The 24,855-nt window shown below is 47.1% G+C and overlaps 1 protein-coding gene across 1 annotated transcript in view; it reads left to right on the top strand.

Annotated features, from left to right (window-relative positions):
* Positions 1–2,104: 2,104 nt before the first annotated feature.
* Positions 2,105–24,855, top strand: part of cdh13 (cadherin 13, H-cadherin (heart)) — a 289,694-nt gene continuing 266,943 nt past the window's right edge. Inside the window, exon 1 of the mRNA XM_056415719.1 lies at positions 2,105–2,239. Coding sequence (XP_056271694.1) covers positions 2,195–2,239 — 45 coding nt within the window. The 5' untranslated portion in view covers positions 2,105–2,194. The remainder of the gene's footprint in view (positions 2,240–24,855) is intronic.

The raw sequence follows: 24,855 nt of genomic DNA, 5'->3' as shown, positions 1-24,855 counted from the left end.
TCTGGGTCGTGGAATTCCTGCTACCGACTACGCCACTGTCCTGTTGAGACTCCGCCCACTGTTGAGACTCCGCCCACTCCTCCTCTCTACCGCCATCCGCCTGATGGATCGTGGAGGTCTCCATCGTGGAATATGCCTACTATGAACTATTCATACACTCTGTCATATTCATTGAATGTATTTTAACTCTGTCCTTCTGTACACATGACATCTATTGCACCTGTCCATCCTGGAGAGGGATCCTCCTCTGTTGCTCTCCTGAAGGTTTCTTCCCTTTTTTCCCCCCTGAAGGGTTATTTGGGAGTTTTTCCTGATCCGATGTGAGGTTTTGGGGCAGGGATGTCTATGTGTACAGATTGTAAAGCACTCCGAGACAAATTTGTAATTTGTGAAATTGGGCTATACAAATAAACTGAATTGAATTGAATGAACGATTCAAGAGTTTAAATGCCAAGGTGACGGGAGCCTGATGAAACCATTCAAAGACTACACTCATATCCATCAGCTGTACGCATTAGGAAATATGTGGCACGCCATCAGGACTTTAATCAGCCACAGGGTTGAATTCTAATGAGTCATCCTCCACTTTTATAATTATGTGGTAGTTAATTGATTATTTCCAACAGGAAACCCAGAGGTCACAGTGTCTCCACAAGCAGACTGAGCTATTGAGTGTTCTGCTGAAGGACACCTGAGCAAAGAGCTGTCTGTCTTCTAAGGACCAAAGCCACCATGTGCTCATCTGTCTCTCCGTACTTTACAACTTCCTGAGAGCGGCTGCTGCCCTCAACGACAAAGTTATTTGTTCCTACTGAAGACAAGATTGTGAATGAATATAAATTGTTTTGAAAAAGGCTCAGGACTATTTTCATTTGGCTTTTATGTGAGTATTTACAGCAGCAGGGCAGTGTTTGTGGGATTGACTTTAAATGAAACCTACGGGGCCCATGTTTATCCTAATTATGAACCAGTGCAACAGTGGGGCTACTTTTTTGAACAATATTGGAGGTTTATGATGCAGAAGGCATTTTTCATTGAATTTGTAGTTAGAAAATATAGTCTAGAATATATTTACAGCCTTATCTTTTATAAAAACCTTACATGGTCCCTGTTATTGCCTTGATGTCATGTCAATAATGGATTAGACATTTTAGTAACCTTTAACACAGACGTGCTTCAAATGTACACGTTTCAGCTTCTATGTGAATATTCACTCGTCTTCTTCTGGGGTTAACTTGTGTCCCAGAGTAATGTGGCATTTTTATCTAATTAATAAGCAAACATTTAAGAGACTTTTATAAAAGATCTAATATTTTGTAGACCAACAATGAATCAGGACATTATGGAGACTTATTGACAATGAAAATAATCATTAGTTGCAGCCCATAACTGTATAGATGGTGTCATTTCAGTAGGTCCTGAAAGACCATCATGTTCTGGCATATAGAATAAGAGCAGGGTTTACAAGAGAGAGAGAGAGAGAGAGAGAGAGAGAGAAAATTCCCCACACAACTTAACCATTCATCATAGAGTTGTGTGTGTGTGTGTGTGTGTGGGGGGGGGCGGTCAGTTTTAACGATGATGAATAATAGAACAAATCATTGTGATGGTGAGAATATTCAATTCAGGACTCATTCTGGAGATTGAAACCTCCGGTCTTGTCAACACTATAAAGAGATTTGCACAGTCCGTTAGCCCTGAAATGTGCTATTATTAAAGTTGCTGTCTCTCGCGCTGCCCCGCAGGCATCGGCGCTCGCGCACCGGGCGCACGGAGCCGAGGCTCAGCCTCTGCGCTGCGCGCACCTGCTGCCGATCAGTCACAACTCACGCTAACAAACCAAATAACTGAGGGGGTGTCACACACCAAAGAAGAATGAAAGCATGACGCTAAGTGACCCTCAGATAGAGACGCCCCCCCCCCCCCCCACACACACACACAGACACTCCTCACTCCTGCACTCCCCTCTCCCTCCGCTCCCCCTCCTGTCCTCCTCATAAATCTATTGGTTGTGGTCTCGGCTCCACTCTCCTCTGCTTTGCTGAGCCGACTGCAGTTGTGTTTGGGGGAAGTTGGCAGCTGGCGGCTCGCGGCGAAAGGCTTGGCTAGTGGAATTATGAGCAGAGCTGACCCAGCCTTCATCACCACCCTGTCTTGAGTCCGTGTCACACCGCGAGAAGAAATCAGCACCACCATGGAGATTGGAGTCCGCATCCTCTTGGCTTTCCTCGTGCCCCAGGTAAGAATAGAGAGATCGTGTGAGCGCGCGCCAAAGTGTGTGCGTGTATGTTTCTGATTTGTTTCGGGGGAACATTTCACTGAAGGAGGACTCGCTCGTGCGACTCTGGTGTTTCAAATAGCTGGCTGGTCAAGTTTGTCCCGACTCTGCACACGACGCGCAGCCACGCGGGCACCTGCGCCACCAGCTCCGCCCGCGTTGAGTCAGGACAAGTACACCCCCCACCCCCACCCGGCGCAGTCCCTCTGTGCGCATGGCTGGCATTGGTGGCACCGAGTTTGGTGGTGGTGGTGTGGGGGGGGAGGGGGGTCTGGTGATCTGCAGTGGTCGCTCACTTAAGGAATGCATGTAATGTTGTGTGTGGAGAAGAGAGAAAGAAGGAGAAGAGGGGGGAGGGGGGGGGGGTGCAAGAAAGCGCAAGGGTGTGTTTGCTACGTGCATGTGCGCAAATCACGGCTCCGGCTCTTTCTCCATTCGCATCTATATTCCGCTCAGCCACCAACTTGAGCGTTTCTTTGGGCTCGTGTGTGTGTGTGTGTGGGAAGCAAACAGGCGGATGGAGGAGAGAATAGGAGAGAGGGAGAGAGGGAGAGAGAAGTAACTTGGCCGCTCCGCTGTCTTCAGCTATTTGTGTGTCGTCTCTCTGTTTCACTCTCTCCTCTCCTATAGACGAGGATTCTCCCGGGATATTTAATAAAGCCTTAATTTCACACTGTGATGGAGGCAGTCGCCCGTTTGATGTGACTTTGATATGGAGAGAGAGAGAGAGAGAGAGGTAACTCGGAACAGCTGTGTCTGTCTGCCAGTCAAGTCTTAACGCAACTCGTGAATAGGAGATGCAGCACCAAGCCGTTCTCACGTGATGCCACACACACACACACACACACACACACACACACACACACACACACACACACACACACACACACACACACACACACACACACACACACACACACACGACTTCCAGAAAGATCAGTTTTTAAGTCGCCCTCCTGTGCAGACACTTACTCTACTGACAGTGGCAACATTTAAGTGGCAGCTAATTTTACAGCAACCAGCTGAGAGTATTTCCTGAACACAGCAACAAGAGGAGAGCCAACAGCTCCTTTGAGAACCGGTGTTGTTGTGTTGCTTCTGTCTCTCTCTCTCTCTCTCCCTCTCCTGCAGGATGTTTCGAGCGCCCCTGACGAACAGCTCATTTGGTATTCCTCGTTTGACCTGTGTAGGCTTATTGCAAGTTTTTCTGCTGCGTATTATTCATTTTTAATTGGATAAGCCGTTGGCTCATTTCCGCGTTGTTGTTCGATCCTCCGATGTGAGGCGGTCATGATTCAGGCTAAGAGTGCCCACAAAGACATTATTTAACTCTCCGTTTCATCGATCTGGATCTGCCCCCTCTTTAACACAAATGCACTCTGCACCTCCCCTCCGGAGGCTTCCATTGACCTGATCCATTCACTAATGCTATAAGAGACTTCAAATATATTTATTTATATATATATACACGTATTATGTCTGTGCACTTGCTCACTCAAAGCCCCGATGGCTCTGTAGCCGGTGAGATGTCTGGAGCTGGCGGTCCTTTGGCTGACCCAGCTCCGCGGGGAGTCTTTTATCCTCGGTGCTGTCCTGCAGCGTCACATATTTTGAATACATCTCCACGTGTAAAGGAATTCATAGAGCAATAAATCCCATTAATGCAATCTACTAAAAGTGTTCGTCGTGTGCCCCCCCCCCCCACCCCATCTCCAGCCATTCCAACGCTCAGCTCTCCTGCTATGCATCATGCGAAGCCACACTTATTCCATCTGACTCTGATATGAATGTGCAAATCATGAGTGCCCCCCAGCCCCCCCCCCCTCTCCAAATCACTGGAACGTCCAATCTCCCCATCTTACAGTGCGTGGGATGAAACAAGGTGACTCTTATTTATAGAGGCTCAGGTATAGGGAGCCAAGTTCCTTATACACTCCTACCTTCCTCCCACCACCCGACACTACTCCCTCAGACACACACGGCCACAAACGTGCGCACGTGCCGGCAACCCCCCCCCCTCCATGACCATAAATCCCTGTCTTACAAATGAAATGCTAAGCAGTCTCTCCGGGAATAAGAGCAGCTGGGAGCTGCAGGTGAAGGACTTTCTCCTTCTGGCGCCACATCGATTCCTCCTCTTGTACGTTTGCCCCCCCGTTCATTATAGGTCACATTATCCCCCCCTTGTCAAACTTTTACTTTAACTAATGTGATTTACCCCCGTTTAATTCCTCAAAATGCTCAGCATCATTTTCTCTCTCTCCCTCTCTCCCTCTCTCTCTCTCGCTCTCTCTGCCTCTGCCTGCGGGGAAGATTTGCTGTTGTGGACATTTATGGGCGCAGTGACCAACGAACTGTTAAAGTTCCAGTTTAAGCCGCTGCAAGCACGGATAGAGAGAGAGAGAGAGAAGGAATAGAGAGATGGAGAGAGTAGTGAGGTCTCTAGGAAAAGGGTTTCTCTGGAGACACGCCTGACACATTATTCTGTTGTCTGTTCCCCCCCCCCCCCACACAAAACTCCCCCCCCCCACACACACACATTCTCTCTCTCTCTCTCTCTCTCTCCTTGAAGCAGCTCATTGATCTGGAATTATCAGAAAGCGAGTCGACTCAGTTGTTGTCCAGTAGAGCAGCAACAGGTGTGAGTGTGAGAACACACACACACATGTTGCCGCATCGAGGTCCACGCTGCCGCCACCGTTCTCTGTTCCCGTTTCTCGGGTTGTTTCTGTGGGTTTACTGTTCAGTCCCAGGGCGTATTCATCCCCCTCTGCAGCCGAGGAGGATGAAGGATGCTCAGTGTTGATGCTCCCGCGATACGCTCTCCTCCTCGCCGCTGTACAGATGGAGCCGTGTCGCGTCCATCGCTGCTCACAATGAACCCTCCCGTCAACGCTGACCTTCAGCTGACCTCTTGTCTCTCCCGAGAAGGCTTGTGCGAAGCAGACGCGTCCTCCCGGACACGCCACCCTTCGGTCGCAGAGAGCTGTGTTCTCATTTTATGGATGGAGCAGTTTTCCAAGAGGAGTCTGCGGTTTGGGAGCAGCATGACGAGCTATAGGCTGATGACGAGGGTGGGGAGGACGGAGTGGCAGCCATTCAGGGAGGAGTTCTGACCTATGAACTTGGCGGGGTCTTCCTCTCCCTTCCTTGCTTCATCTCCTCTCTCACTGTGCGTTTGATATCCCATGGTCCACCAGCTTCAGAGTTTTGAAAATATTGCCAAAGGGATTTGCAGTTTTGACAGTCCACACACACACACACACATCTCAAGAGAAAACAGTCCAATACCAATCGCGTGGCGATCGGCTGGCAAATGGGCTTTCTGGTGTCTGGCGTTGTGGTTGTCAGCCTCCTTTACCTATCTGTGTTGCTTCCTGTGGGGAGGCAGCAGCCCGGCTGTGGTGCTACAGTGCTCTTCGGAGGTTACTTTATTATTATTATGTCAGCTAGTATTGATAGAAAACATCAAACTCTAAAAGCTTCCCGTAAGCGAAGGGATGCGCGCATGCTCAGTCCAACACAAACACACACGTTTGAACCCAAGTGGACACAGGGGGACATGAACAAACACACACACACACACACACACACACACACACACACACACACACACACACACACACACACACACACACACACACACACACACACACACACACACACACACACACACACACACACACACACACACACACACACACACCTAAGCATTTGCACATATTTTCTAGAGCCCGAAACAGCGTTTTTGTATTATTTGTATTTGTGTAGCGGCGCTGTGGTGAGCTATAAGGCCAAACGCTATCTTAACCCCGCCGGGGGAGGGTGTGACCTTTGAGGGAAACACGACTTCTTCAATCTCCTCTCCCCTGACGTCGCCAGCACACTCTCCCAAGTAAGGGATTGGATGAGAGCAGGATGAAGCGGGGCCCGATTAGGGATGGAGATAGTAAGAGTAGCAATTAAAGTAAATATGTCCCCTTAGAGCTCAATCAGAATCCGCCTGTGTTTGATTTAAGTGGCCTAATTCTGCAAAATGCCAATGGGCATCGTGTGGTGTTAACGTTAAATGTGCCGAGTGACTAAAACACTACAAAAAGCCTGCATCCTGAGAGGATTAATGGCTTATTTGTGAGTGCAGATGAGATCAAGTGAGGAGGGAAAGTGTAGAAGAGACACAGACACACTAAAGGCCTCCGTGACCGTCGTGTGTGGGTGGAGGACGCACCGGAAACAATGCCACGCCCCCCTCCCCCCCCCCAGTAGATCAACGCTCGGTGGGACGAGCCGACGATCGAGCGCAGAGATGAAATAGTCAGTCTGACAAAGAGCCTCACAGAGACGTAGAGATAGCGGCAGCTGTGTGAACACCCCACCAAACCATGTAGAACATCTAGAGTGTGTGAGGAAGAGAGACATGGCTCACACCCTTGTCTTTTACTTTCTCTCTCTCTCTCTCTCTCTCTGTGCAACCCCCACCCCTCTTCCTCCTCCACTCTTGACAAACACTCTCTGTTGCACATTACATATATTCATGAGCTGTTCACCCACTCTGTTTGTCTGTCTCGTCGCCACACGCACACACATCCAGATATCGCCACCCCGCTCTGTTTATGTCACACACACAAGAAAGGAAGCTTGAGCCTCTGGCGGGAGGCACCAGTCGCCCCCCCCCCCCCCCCCTCCTCCCCAGTGTGATTGAGATGACTCCTCTCCATTGCCACGCAGTGTGCGGAGCCGCCGGCTGCACACAGGGGGGCGGGGGGCATTGCTGTGAAAGGGGTCTCTGGTACCGCGCGGTCCCGTCTCTTCCCCGAGAGCAGCTTCCACTGGTGAGAGCAGCAGGCGATGATATTTTGAAGCCGCATTGCCTTTTCGGCCATCGTGGCTCGTGATGCACTTTTATTTGGTGACCCATTCGGTTAACAGCTGGGTCGAGTCAGGAAGAAGATCCACTGAATTTGCCACCGACTGCTCTGTTAATTGCAGCCACGGGGTCAAAAAGAGGGCTGATGTGCTTGCTGATCTATTTCTCACGAGTGTATTGGGAGGTGCGGCGTCTCTGTAGATTAATGGGTTCTGCTACCCTGTAGCAGTGTGTCCCTGGACCACAAGGCAGCTCAATTGATCGGTGAGAAGCAGACTGAAATCGATATAAATCCAAGCCTCGGTGTGTTCTTGTCTGAGCGTTTGCTCTTCCCTCACATCCACTCCACTTCAGACTAAAATGAACATTGTGGAGGAAAATGCTAACAGCTATCCTCTGTGCCGTAATAAGCAGCCCATGGGCGAAACACCAGCAGCTTTCAACATGACCGAGCCCCAATTAGGCTTTACACACACATTAAGATGAACACCTGAAGAAAGATATGTTGTTCCTCAACACAGACTATTTATTTATTTTCTCAGGGTGGCAGTTTTAGAGTTAATGAGGTTTAAAAACTTCTGAGTGTCTGAACACTTTGAGAGTGTGTGATGCATGGCCTGCTGTGTGCTTACCTTGCACTGTCCTCTATGGATTAGCATACATCTGGCATATTGATATGGAGTTTTACCTGATCTCAACTCACTCAAGCTCTGATACGAACAACTCGTCAAACAAGAACCTTTACAATCAGGACGTGTTAAGGCTGTACTCATCCGTGAGACAAAAGGCCACCAAAACAAATCTGTGCAGCAGCAGCACGCTCTCATGCCACACAGCACGTTGAGCCGTGAAATTAATCTAGCTTGCATCACTGTTGCATGTGCAAGACAGTGTTTCTGTGCTTGGGTTTACGCGCCGTTTCCTGTCACAGACGTATTTGGTTTGCAAGAAGAGGTAAAAGATGAGAAGATCCCTCGGTGGCAGAGACTTGCATCATGCTGATTAATCATACATTTTGTTTTGGGCTGCATTCTTTATGTGCACACACACACACACACTTTGTATAAAGCGTCTCATTTCTCACCTCCTAATCCACTGTGATTATTAAACTCTTGTCCATAATACTACTATATTGATTCTGTTTTGAAAGTGCCATTTTCCAGTTGATTGTGAACTGGTCTTGAGGCTAGCTTGATCAACAAAAAAACAACCTGAAATGCTGTGTTTGAAGACAAACAAGGCTGCGCCTTAGTGGCAGACATCAATAACTAGATGCTACATTCAATCTTGAACCCAGATAATCATCACCTCACTTTCACATTGGTGGTAACGCTCTGGAGGGAAGCCTGTTCTGTGATGTGCCACTTTACTCACGGAGCACGAGGAGTGTCTGTTTGAAGGCCTGAGGCCAACCTTTTCACTCTCGCCCCCACATGACTCTGGGGTTTTTCCACTTCACTCCGTGTTCAGCAAGTTTCTTTGAAGTAATCAAATCCCTCATGCTGTTCAACGAAAGTGATGGCTGAAGAAATCACTCTCGCATACTCTCTTTACGCTTCCCCTACCTCTTCGCTGCTCCACCTCATTGCTCTTCCCATTCCTCTTTTCATCAGCTCCCTTCTCTCTGCGTGGAGCTTCCGGTGCTCTCTTGAATGTGTCTCTAGTCTTTTTCTTCATCTTTCCAGTCTGCAGGCAGTTCACACCATCTCATCTTTTAATCTCATTTAGCCCTTTCTCTCCCCGTCTGTTAGCTCCCATCCTGCATTATCTCCGCTAGAGTGTTCAGGAGACATGAGGCGGCAGACTTTTCTGACCTGTGAAAAAGAAAAGAAAAATCAATCCCGTCGTCTGGTCTGATGTGCGCAGTACCACCCCTGTAGCCTAGATGGCGACAAAACGCCAGATATTGTTTAAAGGGTTGTCAAGGGTAATTGCCACTCAGATCCACTGAGTGTTTAAGCAGCGTGTGCGTGTACGTGTGTGTGTGTGTGTGTGTGTGTGTGAGCCTGTTTGCTTGTGCATTTATGCCAGCATGGTGCCCGGTAAGAGTGCTTTTTTTGCAAAGGTGCCTTGTCGAGGCAGAGTGGCCATTTAAACCCCTGAACTTGACTGTCAAGAAACGGACAGGAATTGGAGGACTCATTTGAAGCGAGCGCACAGAGCGCCATCGTGGTGCCTACGCAGGCAGGTCGCTTCGAGGCAATTAGAATAGCTCTTCCCACTTATTGCTTTTGATGTCAGCATGTGGGGGAACGAGAGGGAGAGCCAACTTGTGCCTGCCACTGACAGAGAGGGCTGCCAGTTCAGTTGAATTCCTTTAGTCACAATTAATGTCGTCCTCCATTCAGGGTTTTATCTCATATTAGCGCGGGCAGGTCCATGGCTTTGAGCTCGCAAATGAATTAAATCATGGGGAAAAATGAATTAAGCTGGTAAAAAAAAGCAGCCAAGCCAAGGGGGATGCCTTTGGATTGGTAATGACCTCGTCCGCGACAGTTCTTTACACCGGTTTCACTGTATTGTGGAGCAGTTTTAAATGTGTTGTTGTGTTGTCCTGATGACGATCACTCTGACGTTACTTTTAAGCAGGATTTATTTAGGCGTGGCAACGTTGCACAGCCGCTGCATTTGACGCTCTCGGTGCATTGCAGATTCCTACGTACACATGGGGAAGAGCTTTCTTCATTGGAAATGAAAGGACTCGCATCTATAAAGCTGCTTCTTCCCGTTGCTCGGATGCCGAAGACAAAAGGCCCGCTTGAGAGCAGCGCTCGTCATTAAGAGGCCAGCGGCTCTTTCTGGGGGAAATGAAACATTGTTGTGGCATGAAAGACACATGCAACGGGGTTTGAGGATCACTCAGAACTCTTTTTGATCACTCGGTCTTGTGTTTCCTTTGAATAATCCAACCCGCACTGACAGCAGCGCGCTTCCAGTGCCGTTCCTATGCCCACCGTCCGGTGCATAAGCTGCCCGTTAGCTTGCAGTTATGTGTTATTGGTATCCATACTCATGTGCGCCGATACTGTTCTTGTACACTTTGATCATAAATGACGATCCCAAAAGAAGGTTGAGTTCCTTGGGATCATGTGATCCGAGCAGGAGTTTGTCCTGCACACCTGAAGTGATTAAAAGGTTGAGCTTGCAATCCATTTGGATAAGTGCTTGGTTGGCCATTTGCGAGCGTACTTCAGGGCTTTTGGTGAATTTGGGAAGGCTGAGGCCGCAGTAACGACGGTAACGTCGAGTCCGTGGCTTCGGCCTAAGCCCGGCAAGCTGAGCGCCTTGATTTCCACAGAGATGCCGCCTCCGCCCCCTCACACGCACGCTGCGACTAATTCAAAGGACTGGGGGTAAAAGAGGAGGGTTGTCATTGGAAGCAAGGCTGTTTTCCAATTACAATCACAATATGTGTTTCACCCGACAACAGGGATCTGCAACCGCATTGTCGTCGGCCCCCGCCCCTGTCATTATCTGAGCCTCACCTCTCTTATCAGCGATAGGGGTGCTGCAGCTGTGCTAGCGGCTTCCTGCCGCGGATATTCTCTGAGGAGCGAGCTGACTGGATTTGATTTTCATTAGGATTGCATGTCTTCACTGTCACATCCTCTCCCCTCCTCGCACGCTTTACTGGACACAATTTTCCGGTGCGGTGGCCTCCGTACTGACGGCTTGGTTTTTCACGCAGCGGTGGAGTCACAGCGGGTGGCCAGTTATCAGTGCATTCACCATCACAGGGCCCCGTGTGGTTGACCTGCTCAGAGAGGGCTTTTCTGCCCGCGCTGGGACCAGCCACAGGAATTACAGGAGCTCCAGCGGGCTTTCACAAGTCAAACAGTGTGCTGCACACACCTGGGATGTGCAGGTCACACACACACAGACTGATGACAGACAGTTGGAGGCTGAGACAATACAAGCTCATGTTGGAGCTCCACAGGGGGGCTGAACGATCGACGGGAGATAATTATTTATCATGGAGCCGGAGGAGAAAGGAGAGTATGCTTTTCAGATCTGAGTTTTTTGTGATTTAATTAAACACAAATGAGATAATTGGTCACTGCTGTTTTTAGATGGAGCCCAAGCTCATAGACCCTGATAATATGTGCATAATGGGTCAATGTGCAATTGTGTTTTTTAAAATCCTCATTAGTGCACATATTATTCATCCAACGTGACATGTTTTCTTTTAAGGTAACATGTCACATTGGATGAATAATATGTGGACTAATTCAGCACAGGTTATTGCAAACAGCTTCAGGAGTGGTTAACAGGCTACTTCAGACTTTCAGCTGAAGCTGTTTCTTCAGAGTCTTTTAGGATCTCATGTTTGGGTTTTGAGGACAAGAACGTGCACATTCACAGCTCCAGTGTCTTCCAACAGAGGACGGACACAGAACATGAACAGGGCTCTATCCTGTGACTTATGATACCCTGCCTGGGCCGAGTGTTGCTCACTGACAGCTCGAGGCAGATTCACGGCCTGATGCGGTCACCGTGATCACATGACCTACTCATTTTGTAAAACACGAGCATTCTCATGATAAAACAGGAATAAAAGTCACAACGCAATGGGAGGAGTGCCCTGACACACACAGTCTACTAGACGTCTTGCCGAGAGTTGGATGAGACGATTAATGCCACTCTCTTGTCTACATGTGAAATATGGAGCGCCAGCCGGGAGATGGTTAGCTTAGCTTAGCATAAAGACTGGAAGCAGGGGGAAACAGCAAGCCTGAATCCATCCACAGGACAATAATCCACCTTTAAACCTCAATAATGATCATATATCATGTTTGTTTAATGCATACAAAAAACAACGTGTGTTTAACCACTTGAAACTACAACTTGCTGTTTTGTAGTTTTCATAAGGACAAACGAGATATAATGTAAAAGGCTAACCATCTGCTGGCTGTACTTTCATCTTTACCACGCAGTCATGATTGAGCATGGAATCAAATCTTCTCAACTAAGTGTTAAACTCTATATTTTAAGACCTGCGGGTCACTCAGAGGCTCTCTGAGGCGTCCCTGATTTATCAGGACGACCGGCGTAAAGTTATTTGAGGACGAGGACAGAAAGATTCCTCAAAGCTGATGTGGTGTCGGGGTTGGGGGTGTGAGAGGACCAGATTGATGAGGGAAACGGTTTCCTGCAGCTCAAATGACGAACATACGGCGTGTAATGGAGAAGAATAACGCGGAGGCAGGTGTGTCAGTGCTTGTGATGCAGCAGCGGAGAATGGCAATTCATAGCAGTTAGCAGCGGCGAGCGTCATATCTTACATGAGATTACATTGCAGCTTGTTACGCAGCCACGAGCCGTCAGTTAGCGATAGAATGACACAGCTGCAAGAGCACAAAGTCATTCGAGAACAGTTTAATATTTCGTGTGTGTGTACTTTATTCTGTTTCTCAACACTTTGCTCACCAAAAACTGTTATAGAGTACAAGCTAAACATTTCTCTCTGAGATTTGATAGCGTAGCTCAGTCAGCCATGGGAATGCTCAAATAATAGCTTGTTAGTAATCGGACTATATTCACCTCAAACCAACGAAACTACTTTCAAAAGCTGACGCATACATTGAGTACTTGATTCCTCTGCGGATGCTCCTTGATGACTGAAGATGAAAAGCACAGACAGTGCATTCTCTCTTATAGCCTGTAAGTGAAGAGGCTCGAGCACTTAACTCTGTTTTTGCAGTGGGTGGAAGCCGCTTCTGCTCACATTGACTTATCCAAGAAGAACAGATAATGAGTGTGTGGGAGGGCAGACATTAAAATGTCGACGGCATGATGAGAAAGTTTTTGAGGTAGGTTATTAGTTTTATCCAGCTTTTGAATGTTATTACGATCATACAAATTGCGAAAGTAAGGTATCACCCGGATGCTAGAAATGAAGGATTCTTCTTTTTCAACTAAAAAAACAGTATCAAAACCAGAGGATTGATTTTTTAGAGACAATTGATTTTTTATTCCGCTCATTCTTCTTTCTTGGCAAATCCTGGTGCCTACATTACCCACAATGCAGCTCGAGCACCAACAGATCAGTCAGACGGTGTGATATGCGTGTGCAGTAGCCGCCTGTGTAGCCCAGCTCACCTTCTAACGCCGCACCCCCACATTTCTGTATTTTTAAACTTGTGGTTGGCTCAAGTGATGTCACTTAAGGCAGTGACCCGACTAGATGCCACAGAAGGCTACTTACATTTTGTTTTACATATGTAATCGTACCCCAATACCTGGAAACAGACTTTAATTTGTACAATTAGTGGAGTTATTCTATTATGTCAGTCGCTAACTTCTGTCAAATACTCTCGCATTGATTGTGCTGTGTGTTCATGACATTTAAAATTAAACCGTGACAATATTTTGTTTTGCTTAATAAAAAACAAAACAACATTGTCAGTTTAACAAGAAGCACAAGAAGCCCACCCTCTCCCCATCCCCATCCCGGATCAACACACTGTTTTGATTCTAGTTGCCGGAGTAATTCGGGGATAAACATTTGACACTTATTTTGTAAAGAGAAATTAAGAAACTGACAACGATGTCAACAACCACAACATCATGTTGAACATGCTTTAGAGATTAGGGATGTTTGCTCCCCAGACCGAATGCCAAGAGGAGCAGGTTTATATCACGTGAGGTTTCAGATCAGACTGAATATGGACCTCACTGATGTCTCTCTCACCAGAGCAATCAAACACAGAGTCCTGGTACGTGTTCCGGTCAATGTTCCATAGTCTTCAAACCCATTGTGTGATTTCTTTATTCCTTCATAGGATTTACAGTATTTTATCCACAGTGAATTCCTTTAGAAATGTCCGTATTGTTATCCGAGCCGTAACTCAATGTTGGATTGACCTTGGCGGAAGCCCCCACAGACCTTGACGTTAAATTTAAGATAAAAAATACGACATCGGAGCTTTGTGTGCATCGTGTGTGTGCTTGTCTGAGTGTGTTCATCTGGATCCACCATCATTTTAATTGCCCCCACAGAGGCCCAATAGAACTTTGTATCACATACGTTTGTGTTGTACATTACACATGTCGTATATACAGTATATACTACCCACTCTGTGACACAATCAACACACACATGTTCACACAGGTGTTGAAGCATTCTGCCTTTCCTGAACACACACACTCTCTTGCTTCAGTAAGATGTGTTAATGAGAGACTCTTCACCTCCAGTCCGGGGTCTGACAGCCGGGGTCGACCCGGTTTCAGTAGGTTTTTGCCGGTATAGAGTACAAAGATGCAAACTTTTTTTATAGATACGACTCGCTCTTGGTCTGCACGCTTGATTTCTATCGGTTGTTGTCATCAAAGTTCGGCAGATTAGCGGAGCAGATGCTGCATCTTCACTTTGCAGACAGCGACACTCGATCTGAAGGCTTTTTGCCATAATAATAATAATAATAATAATAATCATTTATTTTATATAGCGCTTCTCAAGGCACCCGAAGTCGCTTTACAGAGTCCATGCAAAAGATGTTCTTGCTCTCGCGCTGATAAGCGTTTGATTGACAGGTGGTTCATCCAATCACAAGTACTTTTCCAAACAGTGACGGCTTCAGATTCAGGTTAGTAACATCTTGCTTTGGAGATTTTTTGTATTCGATCTTTTCTTCTTTGAAGCAATACCGAAAGCAAGTATACAAAGAATCTACTGTTTTGTAAAACATTTTTATTATTTTTTTATAGGCCAAGGCATCACATGCCGTGTTTTTTTTGCACACTCAAATCCACGGTTGTCAATGCACACGGTATGAATAGACTCACGGTGTTCCCAAAACAGACATTTTTCAGCCGCAAGATAAAAATAGTTCAACTCTAAGGAACAACCAATCACCGCTGGCAGATATTTTCTTCTACCCGTATATCAGTCTATATAAATAGGCCCTAAATATAAAGAAGAGGAGGGAATCTTTTTAATGCAGGTCCTCTCGGCGCTTTACGATCTGTCTCGCAGACTATTTTACATGCTTCACCTTTTTCCGTTCAAGGACATCCCAACATCCGCTTGAAAGAGCGGCCACATTGAGACGGACACATCTGGCAGTAGAGCAACTGGCACGCATTCACGGTGCTGGACATCGAATGATTTGAGTTTATTTTCGTCAATGTAGCTTTACTGCTCGTCATCCTCGAGCGCCCTTCCAATAGATGGATGGAAGCGTCCAAAGACCTGATCTAACATAGATTCAGCTCAGATTATTCTATATCTTTCTTTCTCGATCATTCAGCTGCTCATTAATCTCACATCATTGTTGGTTGTCTCCGTTTATCTTGCCGTCCTTGTGTGTTCTCTCCTTCGGCCTCCATTTGTTCTTCAAAGAAAACAACAACATCGTCTCCCTGCTCCTGCTCTCCTGTGCAAAGATCAATAACCTTATTAGGAGATATATTGCATCGCACGGAGCCGCTCTGCATTCTGCACGCAAGATTACCAGCGTGAGCAACCGACTCTGCTTCGGCCTCGCTGTGGTTGAAGATGCAGAGTGGAAGGGACAGATGGAGAGTGAAGAAAAGGAGAGGGCGACTAAGAGGGGCTGGAGGGTGGAGGTAATGGTGGCAGAAAAAAAGCTGGGGCAGGGGGAGAGTGGAAGGAAAGCGAAAGCGGGTCAGGAGAAAGGAAAGAGATGGAGAAATGACAGAAGATGGAGGCTGTGTGGCAGTGCTGATGGGCGGACAGGGTTACTGAGTAGTGTCTCTGGAATCGGTCTCGACAGATTCATTCCTCACGTGGAGAGTTAGCCCGGACTTTTTTTTAGGTAGGACGAGAGAGTGAGCAACTCTCTCCACTTGTTATGAATATTTATTTGGTGAGCGCGTACGCAGGCTGCTGCGGCGTAGAATGACAAATTGTGCTCTCTAAGCAACCACCTATATTATATTCCCATCTATTGCTTTCAACCTGCGGCTGACTCTGGTAGAATCCATGTTGTCGATTTGTTGTCTTCTCTGCATTTTTCAGCCCGCACAAAGAAGAACTGCCGTCTCCGCCACCTCATGTCAACTTTGACCAGCTATTGAGTAGCTTGATAGCGTTGTATGAATACGCATCTACGCTTTACGAGACATTTAGCGACTCTGTGCCAAGCAGCGCTTTGCTTTTGTGTACGTCAGTAATGTTAAGGGCCAGGGATAAACAGTAGATCGATCATGGAAGGTACAATAAAGAAATCCTACTCAACAGAGGCATATCTGTTGGTATGAATAAGACATTCTGAACAAAACACAAACGTTACAATTGATTTTCATCAGCGGTAAACTAAGTGTAAACGATTTGTGTTGAAAATGCTCCATCGTGTGGTCGTGACAGTCAAGCACAAGGAAGCCACGCTCTTAAGCACCTTTTATTCTTTATCGTCTAATTTTAATTTAAATGGGACCATGATTTACTCAATGAACATCATGCTCTATTGAAATACGTGGAACTAGTGACTGAGACGATGAACTCATGTTTACAGTGTTTACTTGAGATCATAAATCAAGCGAGAAGAAGGGTAATTTTCTCATGTACTTCTATCCAATCAGACTTCTTTTGTCAGTCGTACACAAGGTTGTATAAACATTAACTCAAAGTCATACAATCCTTCTTTACAGTCAGTTCAGCTCCTAGTGAAATTGTTCTGGTGAGCATGTTAGCTGCCTAATTATACACCCAGCAAACAGACGAACATTCATTTGGAGTTTCTGGCCACTTGATGAATTGAAGTCCAATACTCACGATCCCATTCCGCTCAGTTTTGTGTGTCCATCAACTCCTGAGGAGGATACATGTGCGGCTGTCGCTCCGTGGGGTAAGGGGGGGTCATCCTGCAACCCCAAGGTCGTAGGTTCGATCCCCGCTCTCCCCATTAGTTGCAAGTCGAAGTGTCCATGAGCAAGTCACTGAACCCCCAGTTGCTCCCCGGGCGCATCACTGCAGCCCACTGCTCCTTAATAACTAAGGACGGATTAAATGCAGAGAATACATTTCCTTGCCTGTGCACCTGTCCTCTGTGCAATGACAATAGATTGAATCCAATCCAATGTGGCTCCACAGCTGCTAATCCTCCACTAAGCCACTAAGTGTGTCTGTCAGCTGTTTGGTGCTTGGCAGGTTGCATTTAAGATTAATGAGTGTTTTATTGTGTGGCTAAAAGCAGCTGCCCGTCGCCGCTTGATATGGCAGCGATGATACCTGTAAGACTGCATGCAAACAGGAAAGTTGTATGCAGTAAAACCAAATGAGAAGCTTTCAGTCGACTTACTAGAGAGTCATAATTATCCGTGGGTTGTTATTGTGATCGGTGTTAGTTAAACTGAACCCGGTTGGTACTCGTGGATTTTGACTTGCTCTAATTTCATATCTTCTCATTCTATCTACCCGCGCTGACCACCAGCTGCTCGATACACATGCTTTCCCAGCGTGACGTCCCTCCATTACCCAGTACGAAAGGAATGCCAGATCCCAAAATGAAACGGCCTCGTTTACCAAAAATCTGACTTATCCTCCACGGATGGCCCAACGGAAACCTCTGATAGCTGGAGTCCAAATCCCTCGCACATGAGTTTGGCCTCTACGAGTGTGGCTCCGTTCCTGAGGCTCAAACGGTTCCTCCGCCATGATCCCAGTCTCTGTTGTGCTTTAGCAGCGTTCTCCAAACACCGCTTTTATTATCACGGCTGCAGAGATTTGAGGTTGGATCATCTGCTCGTATCCAGGCATTAGCCAGCGCGCCGCAGGCTGGCTACACGCAGCCGGGGAGCTGCAGTAATCCTTCCAGCAAGGAATGGAGAGGAGAATTAATATAATGAAATCCGTCCAGCTCATCGATTTGATGTTTTCACTGGCTCGGCTTTTTACAGCACCATTTCTTTACATTCACCTGTGGCACCCGAGTCTCCATTTCTCTCTCTTTTTAAGCCAAGGAAGCACTTGAAGGATGATTTGTCAAATCTAACTGTCGCCCCTAATGTTTGACTCATTAGTTAAGACTTGGGGAGGGTCGGTATCGAGTGGCTGTCGTCAGTACACTTGAGGAATTAGGGAACGCATTTTGCTCACGCAGCTTTTCTGGCCTCTGCTTCACGTCCTGGACCGGAGCGGCCGGACTTCTTGCTCTATTACTCCTGGAAAATTGATTTAGAGGATAGAAGATGCAATTCCCCCTTAAGCTGAGGGGTAAGCAATGGTGACAAGAACTAGTTTTCAATAACTTTTGAGAAAAAGGGAGAGAAACAACAAATAAAGCTCGGCCTTGTTTCCCATCATTGAATTTCCACTCTGTTGTATTACAGGGAAAGTAAAGAATGGAAGGATATGGAAACTGACAAACAATACACAGCCGTGTGTGTTTGTGTGCATTTACGTGTCGGTGGATTCTAATTTCTTGTTTTTCAGTCGGCTAGTGAGAAGAGGCTTTACTAGTGGCCGCACGCGTGTGTGTGTGTGTGTGTGTTATTGTGGTGAGTGTTGAGCATGGGAACAGAATGCTTTAAGGCCCTCTTTTTTTATCCTGCTAGATCTCTCCCAGACTGGAGCGATTGGGCTTTGTAGTGATTGGAGGGAATTAAGGCCTCCCTTTGGCAGCAGCTCCGGGCCCAATTTTTCCAAAAACCTCGGCCGTATCTGCACACCGATAACTAACTGCAGTGGAAGGACTCCTCCGGTTCACTTGGCGGGTTCAGCGACCTTCGGTGTATTTCATATCCTGTGTGTTGTATTATTAATGTATAGGGTCCATTATTGCAATTCATTTGCTGTTAATTTCATGGCCCGTTTAATATTTGGCCTTTTGGACTACTTTCTTACTCATTCCAGGCTAACTGCCCAATCAATTGGGGGAGTGAGAAAGAGATGAATCGATAGTAAAAACAATTGTTTGGTGCAACCCCCGTTTCTGGTTATGCAGCGGTGACAGGCAGAATACATCATCTAGCTCCAACCGCAGTGGGGAGACAACAGCGAGGAGCACAGGTGGCAGCATCACTGATGCTTCAGGCCTTTTGCTATCAGGATAATTTCATCTGTCCTCCTGCACTCTTCTCTCTATGACACTCTTGGTATTACACAGCAGTCCAACTTCAAACCCGTCCAATCCAAGGATATCAATATAATGGAGAAAGAGAGAAAAAGGCTTTCCTTTTATACGCTGTCTGTCTTTTTGGAAGGCGAGAGATAAAAGATTCTCGTATCTGTTGATACGTCACCCCATGACCAGTCCATCCCTTCATATTGTTCTCCGCGCTCTGAGTTTTATCTCAACAACAGGGGCTGCCTGATAGCAGGCCACGCCACAGGGAATAACGCATCACACTTGTTTTACAGCAGCATCCACAACACCGAGGCAGATAGGGCAAGCGGGAGGAGAAGAGAAGAGGGAGGGACGCTACATGGAGCATTCAGAAGGTGGAAACAACGTCTGTCAGAAACCAGAACAACGCTTTCGTTTGGTGTGCGTGTGTCTTCATCCTCCCGTCTGATCGTCTAGCTCAAGCAGCAGAGCGCTCCATGTGACTGAGGAACCACGGGTTTGTCTCGGGATCCACACTTTGTCAACCTTTCCGAAGAAAGAACACGTTTTGATTTGGCGTCGCGCTGACGCATATTTACATTTTCACAGAGCGGCTAGATTTCCTCTCGTGACTTTTCTCAGACTGCATGCTGTCAGAGCGACGCGCACGCCGACGGAGAGAGAACTCCAGCTCATGAAGACCCGGGCCGACTCGGAGGAAGGGAGACGGAGAAAAGCCCGAGGCAGCGAGGGCCCCACGAGAGGCGGTGCGCGCGCGTTTGAGTGCGGCTGTGCGAGTGTGTGTCTGTGTTTGTGTGGCCCCCTCGAGGCTGCAACAGAGGGAGGATTGAAGTGCTACTGATCATCAGCCCCCAGGCATGCCACTCGAGACCCACTCTCAACTTGTGGAAATTACACACACACACACATGCTTTCTCTCTTCGAGCGTCGGTGCAATTTTAGGTCCATGAGCTGAATGTTGAGGGCACGGCAGAGAGGGACCTTACATTGTTTGCGTAAGATGTTTCCGCATCTCTCTGGAGTTCTTTTTCTCTTTCTATCTCTGAAAAGGTCAACTGGGGTGAGGGAGGCAGCCAAGTGTTCGTGACAGAGAGAGACAGTCGAGGAGGAGCAGATGGCGGTGGGAGGAAACCGACGTTGAGATGATGGAAAGAAAAGAAAAAAAGCTTGTAAAATGGGTTTCCGTGAAAAGAAAGGGACGCTAAAAGGATGCTAAATAATGTCTGAAACGTAAGGCCGCCGCGGGAGTTCGACTGGCAGCGCCTGCCTGTGGGAGTTGGAGAGGGAAATAAAAAGGAGATGGATCGCATTAGAACATCACAGAGTAACAGTGAGATGCCCAAAGGCAGGAGGAGGAGGGGGGGGGGGGGGGGGGCGAACAGTAAACATATGAAGGAGAATATTTTAAGATTAATCCATCAACTGGTTTGATCCAGCACTCCCCATCCAGTGATATTCAGAAAGTCACAATCACGATGAACGAATCAACACTCACGGGGAGAACGATAATGACAGCGGCGCGGTGACGGAACGCCCGTAATGAAGGGAACACATGCACAACAGCTGCTAATCAGATTGAAGCAGAATTAAAACAAAATGACGACACTGCATCAGAGATGATGGCAGCCGAGAATGAAACGATGACAAACAACTCGCACTCGTGTTTTCCCTAATCTCCCCCTCCCTCCTCACCTCTCGTTCATTATCTGTGGTCTTCCGTTTCATTTCACTCCACCCCATTTCATCACCACCTTTCTACTAATGACGATTTCCCCCATGTGAGCGTTTCCTTCCTCCACGGAGGAAGACGACGAGGCTACACGAGACTCTTGAAGTTTTCCCGAGTGCACGGGAAGGCAGAGAATTACAGCACGGGTTGAAATGCACCTCTCCTCCACCCAGGATAGACTTCTGAGCCTCATCATCACACCTCCGCTACAGTGCAGCTCACATTCATCAGCCACCCCCCCCCCCCCCCACACACACCTTTCTTTCCTTTCTGGCCAGCATAACAGGCCTCAACTGGCTTTCAGCTGCTCTCTCTCTCTCTCCAGGTTATTTTACCTTCTGTTAATATTGGAATTGGCAAACGTTGATATTCAGACGCCAGACGTATTAAAAAAGAAAACACGGTCTGAGAGTAAATTGTATTAGACTGTGAGCTTTAATTTTGTGACATTTGCAAGAATATGTGGCTGAAATTGAAGATGCAGCGAGCATCGTGTTGAATGCTGATTTAAGAACGACTTATCAGAGATTTAAAAAGGCATTAGTATTCTTTATGTATGATTCATCGGCAGACACAACGTCTCTTCTCCAGAGACTTGAATGTGTGAACCGTTGGCCCGATAACGACGGCGTATCGTGGTGAGGAGACGACTGCAGGATCCTGTAGAAGTAGACCCTTTCCTTTTTTATGTTCCTTCATCGAAATCTTTTTTTCTTATCAAAAGGTTGTCCTGGAAGTGTTCTCCCATTCATCATAGTTGGCATGTGGCCCAGCGTTCATAATGTACAATGACCCGGAACGGACTAACATCCTATCGATATACATCAAGCATATATTTACGACATCTTTTGAGGCTATTTGTTGTCTGTGTGTTCAATCAATGTGGGAAGTCAGCCCCTTAATTATTCTAAGGTCGTAAAAAAGACCCTTACACGCTTGGTTAAATCATTATAGATGTAACGACAACGGAGGCAACTTTTTGGGGGGCTTGGATTAATACATACAGCAGTTGTTGACATTTTGCACACGCTCATTTCCCCAAGAGGATGAATCCCGGTGATCCCTTGACTTTCCCCGTAGTGCGACCATGAGGCCGACGTTTGTGCTGTTAGAGTGAAACGTGCAGCACTTTGGTTTACGACCGGTCACAAAAACTAATCACAATCTCATCGGCCTTCGAGTGCAGTGCCGATGAGAGAATGTCAGCGTGCTAACACGCCAAAAAAAAGAGGACGGCGGTGACCAAGGTGAGCGGTGAACATGGTGGACGTGCACAGCCTCACAGATCTGCTGGCATGGCTGGAGTCTTGTTCTGGGGAGAATCGGTGCAATTGCCCTCAATTGTTCAATCGGGGTTAAAAGACCTATGAAACCAACTTAGTTAATAGTAATATTATTCATATTATAATAATAATTAGGGGATAGCCCAAACCCTCCTTGCTTTGCCACAAGAAGACGTTATGCTGTCCATAAATGCTGAGTCATCTTCTCCATCCCCATATGTCAATCGATTCACCTCTCAGCCTGACAATGCAATACTAATTATTGTGCTTGCGTGGCGGCGTGGTGTTTATAAATCTGCTCTGGCAAAGCCGTTCCCCTCTCTCCGTGGCCTCGCCTCGCATGCGGTGCCGGGAAGCCGCTCTCTCCCTTTTAAATGGATTGGCTCTCCGATGGATGTGGCGGGGCTCGGCGAGTGTGTGTGAGAGGCGTGTGACTGATGGTATTAACCATCACGACGACGGGGTGAGAGGGGTTGAACGCGGGTGTTGAACGGTGACTGATGGAACAGTCCGCCGCTAGAGGGAAAGAATGGATGAGAAAACGTGATTGATAAAGCAAACACTTGGCGTCAAGGCTGGGAGTGACGGGGATGCGAGAGGCAGAGGGATGTCGCCGTTCAGAGGGAAGGAGCGAAACAAGATGGTTTGATGTCGGGGAAAAAGGGGGAACAAAGACGGAAGGAGAAAGTTTGAAGAGAGCAAAGGGTTTAACGGAAAAGACGAGAAGGAAAAGGGGGAGAGTGACAGGCTGCGAAATAGTCGTCGTAGTCAAGAGGTAAAGGGAGGCCGATAAGCAGGAGATGGAAGTCGCTGCAGGGGGACGTTTGTATGCAGAGTTGTGATTTGCAGAGGAAGGCCGGGGCGGTGCTGTGATGGATAGCAGCATTGTGTGAGGCCGGGGCACATTCCCACAGATGATTTAGACCACACTCTGGACGGATGGATGCAAGATTCTTCTGTCCATTTAAATTGATGGAAAGCCCATGGTTCATACCCATGATAGGCAGCGGAAATAAATATGCTATAGGATGAGAGGAACATTCTGCAGCGTTTCCGTTTAAACAAAAAAAGAAAAGAAAAGTGTTCCCTCCAGCCAAACCCTAACTTAGCGGTTAGTCTCAGAAGCAAGAGTGAAACAATCCTCGCTATAATTCATTTTGTCTGTTATTTTATTCTCAGAGGTTTACCGCAGCTTCATTGAATTTTGTTCCCATCTTTACACCTGCAGGATCCTTCATCTGTGCATGCATCCAGCTCAGTTTGAGTGAAACAGACAAGCTGAATTGAACAAACAGGGTGCATTAGCTGTGACTGACAGGTGAATACTCAGCCTGAAAAAGGCGTAGAGCATGTTATCGTTTCTCTCCATGTTTGTGTTTTTCTCAACTCTGATTTTGAGACTTCGATTTTGTGTTTTTTAAGCTTCTTAAGCTCCAAATAGCTTGCATATCACTCCACTCGACTTTATCGTCCATGCGGAGCTATAATCCCAGAGCACATCGACAAACATGCGCACACTCGAACGCGCGCCTGGACACATGCGCGCACACACCCGCCCACACACACACAGAAAGCTCCTCTGTGCCCTGGCTGAGCTGCGGCTGTCCCTTATCTGCTTTCTTGTTGCTTGTTTAGAATTCAGCTCGCAGACAGACCTTGATGCCGCTCGGTTCTGTTGGGGTGTTTAAATCCGGCTTCTCACACGCCTAACCTCGGGGTACACTTCAACTCAATTTCACACTTGTCAGCTGGTAGAATGTCCTAATTCAATTTACCTTGTTTAAGGAAGCGGAGGCTTGCCCCCCCCGGGGAAAGTTTAGAGTGCACAAGTAGGAATGGTCTCGTCAGCTTTGGTCAGTGGCCCACCGCTGCACAGCCCGCTGAACAGATAGCCCGTCCCTTTACCCTCCAGGTAGTGCACTTGAATGACCGATGTGATTCCATGACTGCGTTCACTGCAGTCATACTTTGATCGATACATGGCATTCAGTCTGAATCTCAACCGTTCAGACCGCATTGCATTTGAGAAAGAAGAGGGCAATACGCCTGTGCTTATTTGTAATTAATAATAACGAACAGCAATTAAATGCGAGTAGTCTAATTATTTATGGAGCCGTGCAAGTCAAAGTTTTTCACATATTTACCACAACACAGTCGATATACTCTCAAAAGATAATTTCAACTGTCTATTTTTCTGTGACCTGCAGGCGATGCAGCTGCTCTAACCTGTTAATGTAGGCACTTAAATAATAAGCAAGAGGTTTCATCCCTTGGCGGATGAAAATGTGAATAAAAAGTATATTCAACACCATTGCACGCTGTTGTGTTGATACAATGTGCACTGTGACCTCCATTCTGCTATCTGAACACACCATGGGAGGAAAAATGTTTTGTGTCTCATCGTTTTGTATCTCTCACTTCTGGTAATATAGTGGCCACAATGGTATTTATATTATCTGTAACTATCAGAATTGATCGGTAAGCCTTGATCGCGCTCAGGCAGTTTTTTGGGGCATAGGCTGCCTGGAAGGCTGGACTGAGGGCAGTGAAAGCTCCTGACTGAACAGTTGGGCTAATACGAGAAAGTTAATTCCACTGCTTAAGTATTCAATTATAAATGTATTAATATGCTATTGCTTGTCATTGTAGCATCAGAGTGAGCCTGTTAC

This window comes from Pseudoliparis swirei, chromosome 6 (genome assembly GCF_029220125.1).
Source record: "Pseudoliparis swirei isolate HS2019 ecotype Mariana Trench chromosome 6, NWPU_hadal_v1, whole genome shotgun sequence".
Classification (NCBI taxonomy): domain Eukaryota; kingdom Metazoa; phylum Chordata; class Actinopteri; order Perciformes; family Liparidae; genus Pseudoliparis; species Pseudoliparis swirei.
The sequence above is the reverse complement of the archived record's forward strand: the minus strand, read 5'-3'. Positions and strand labels throughout refer to the sequence as shown.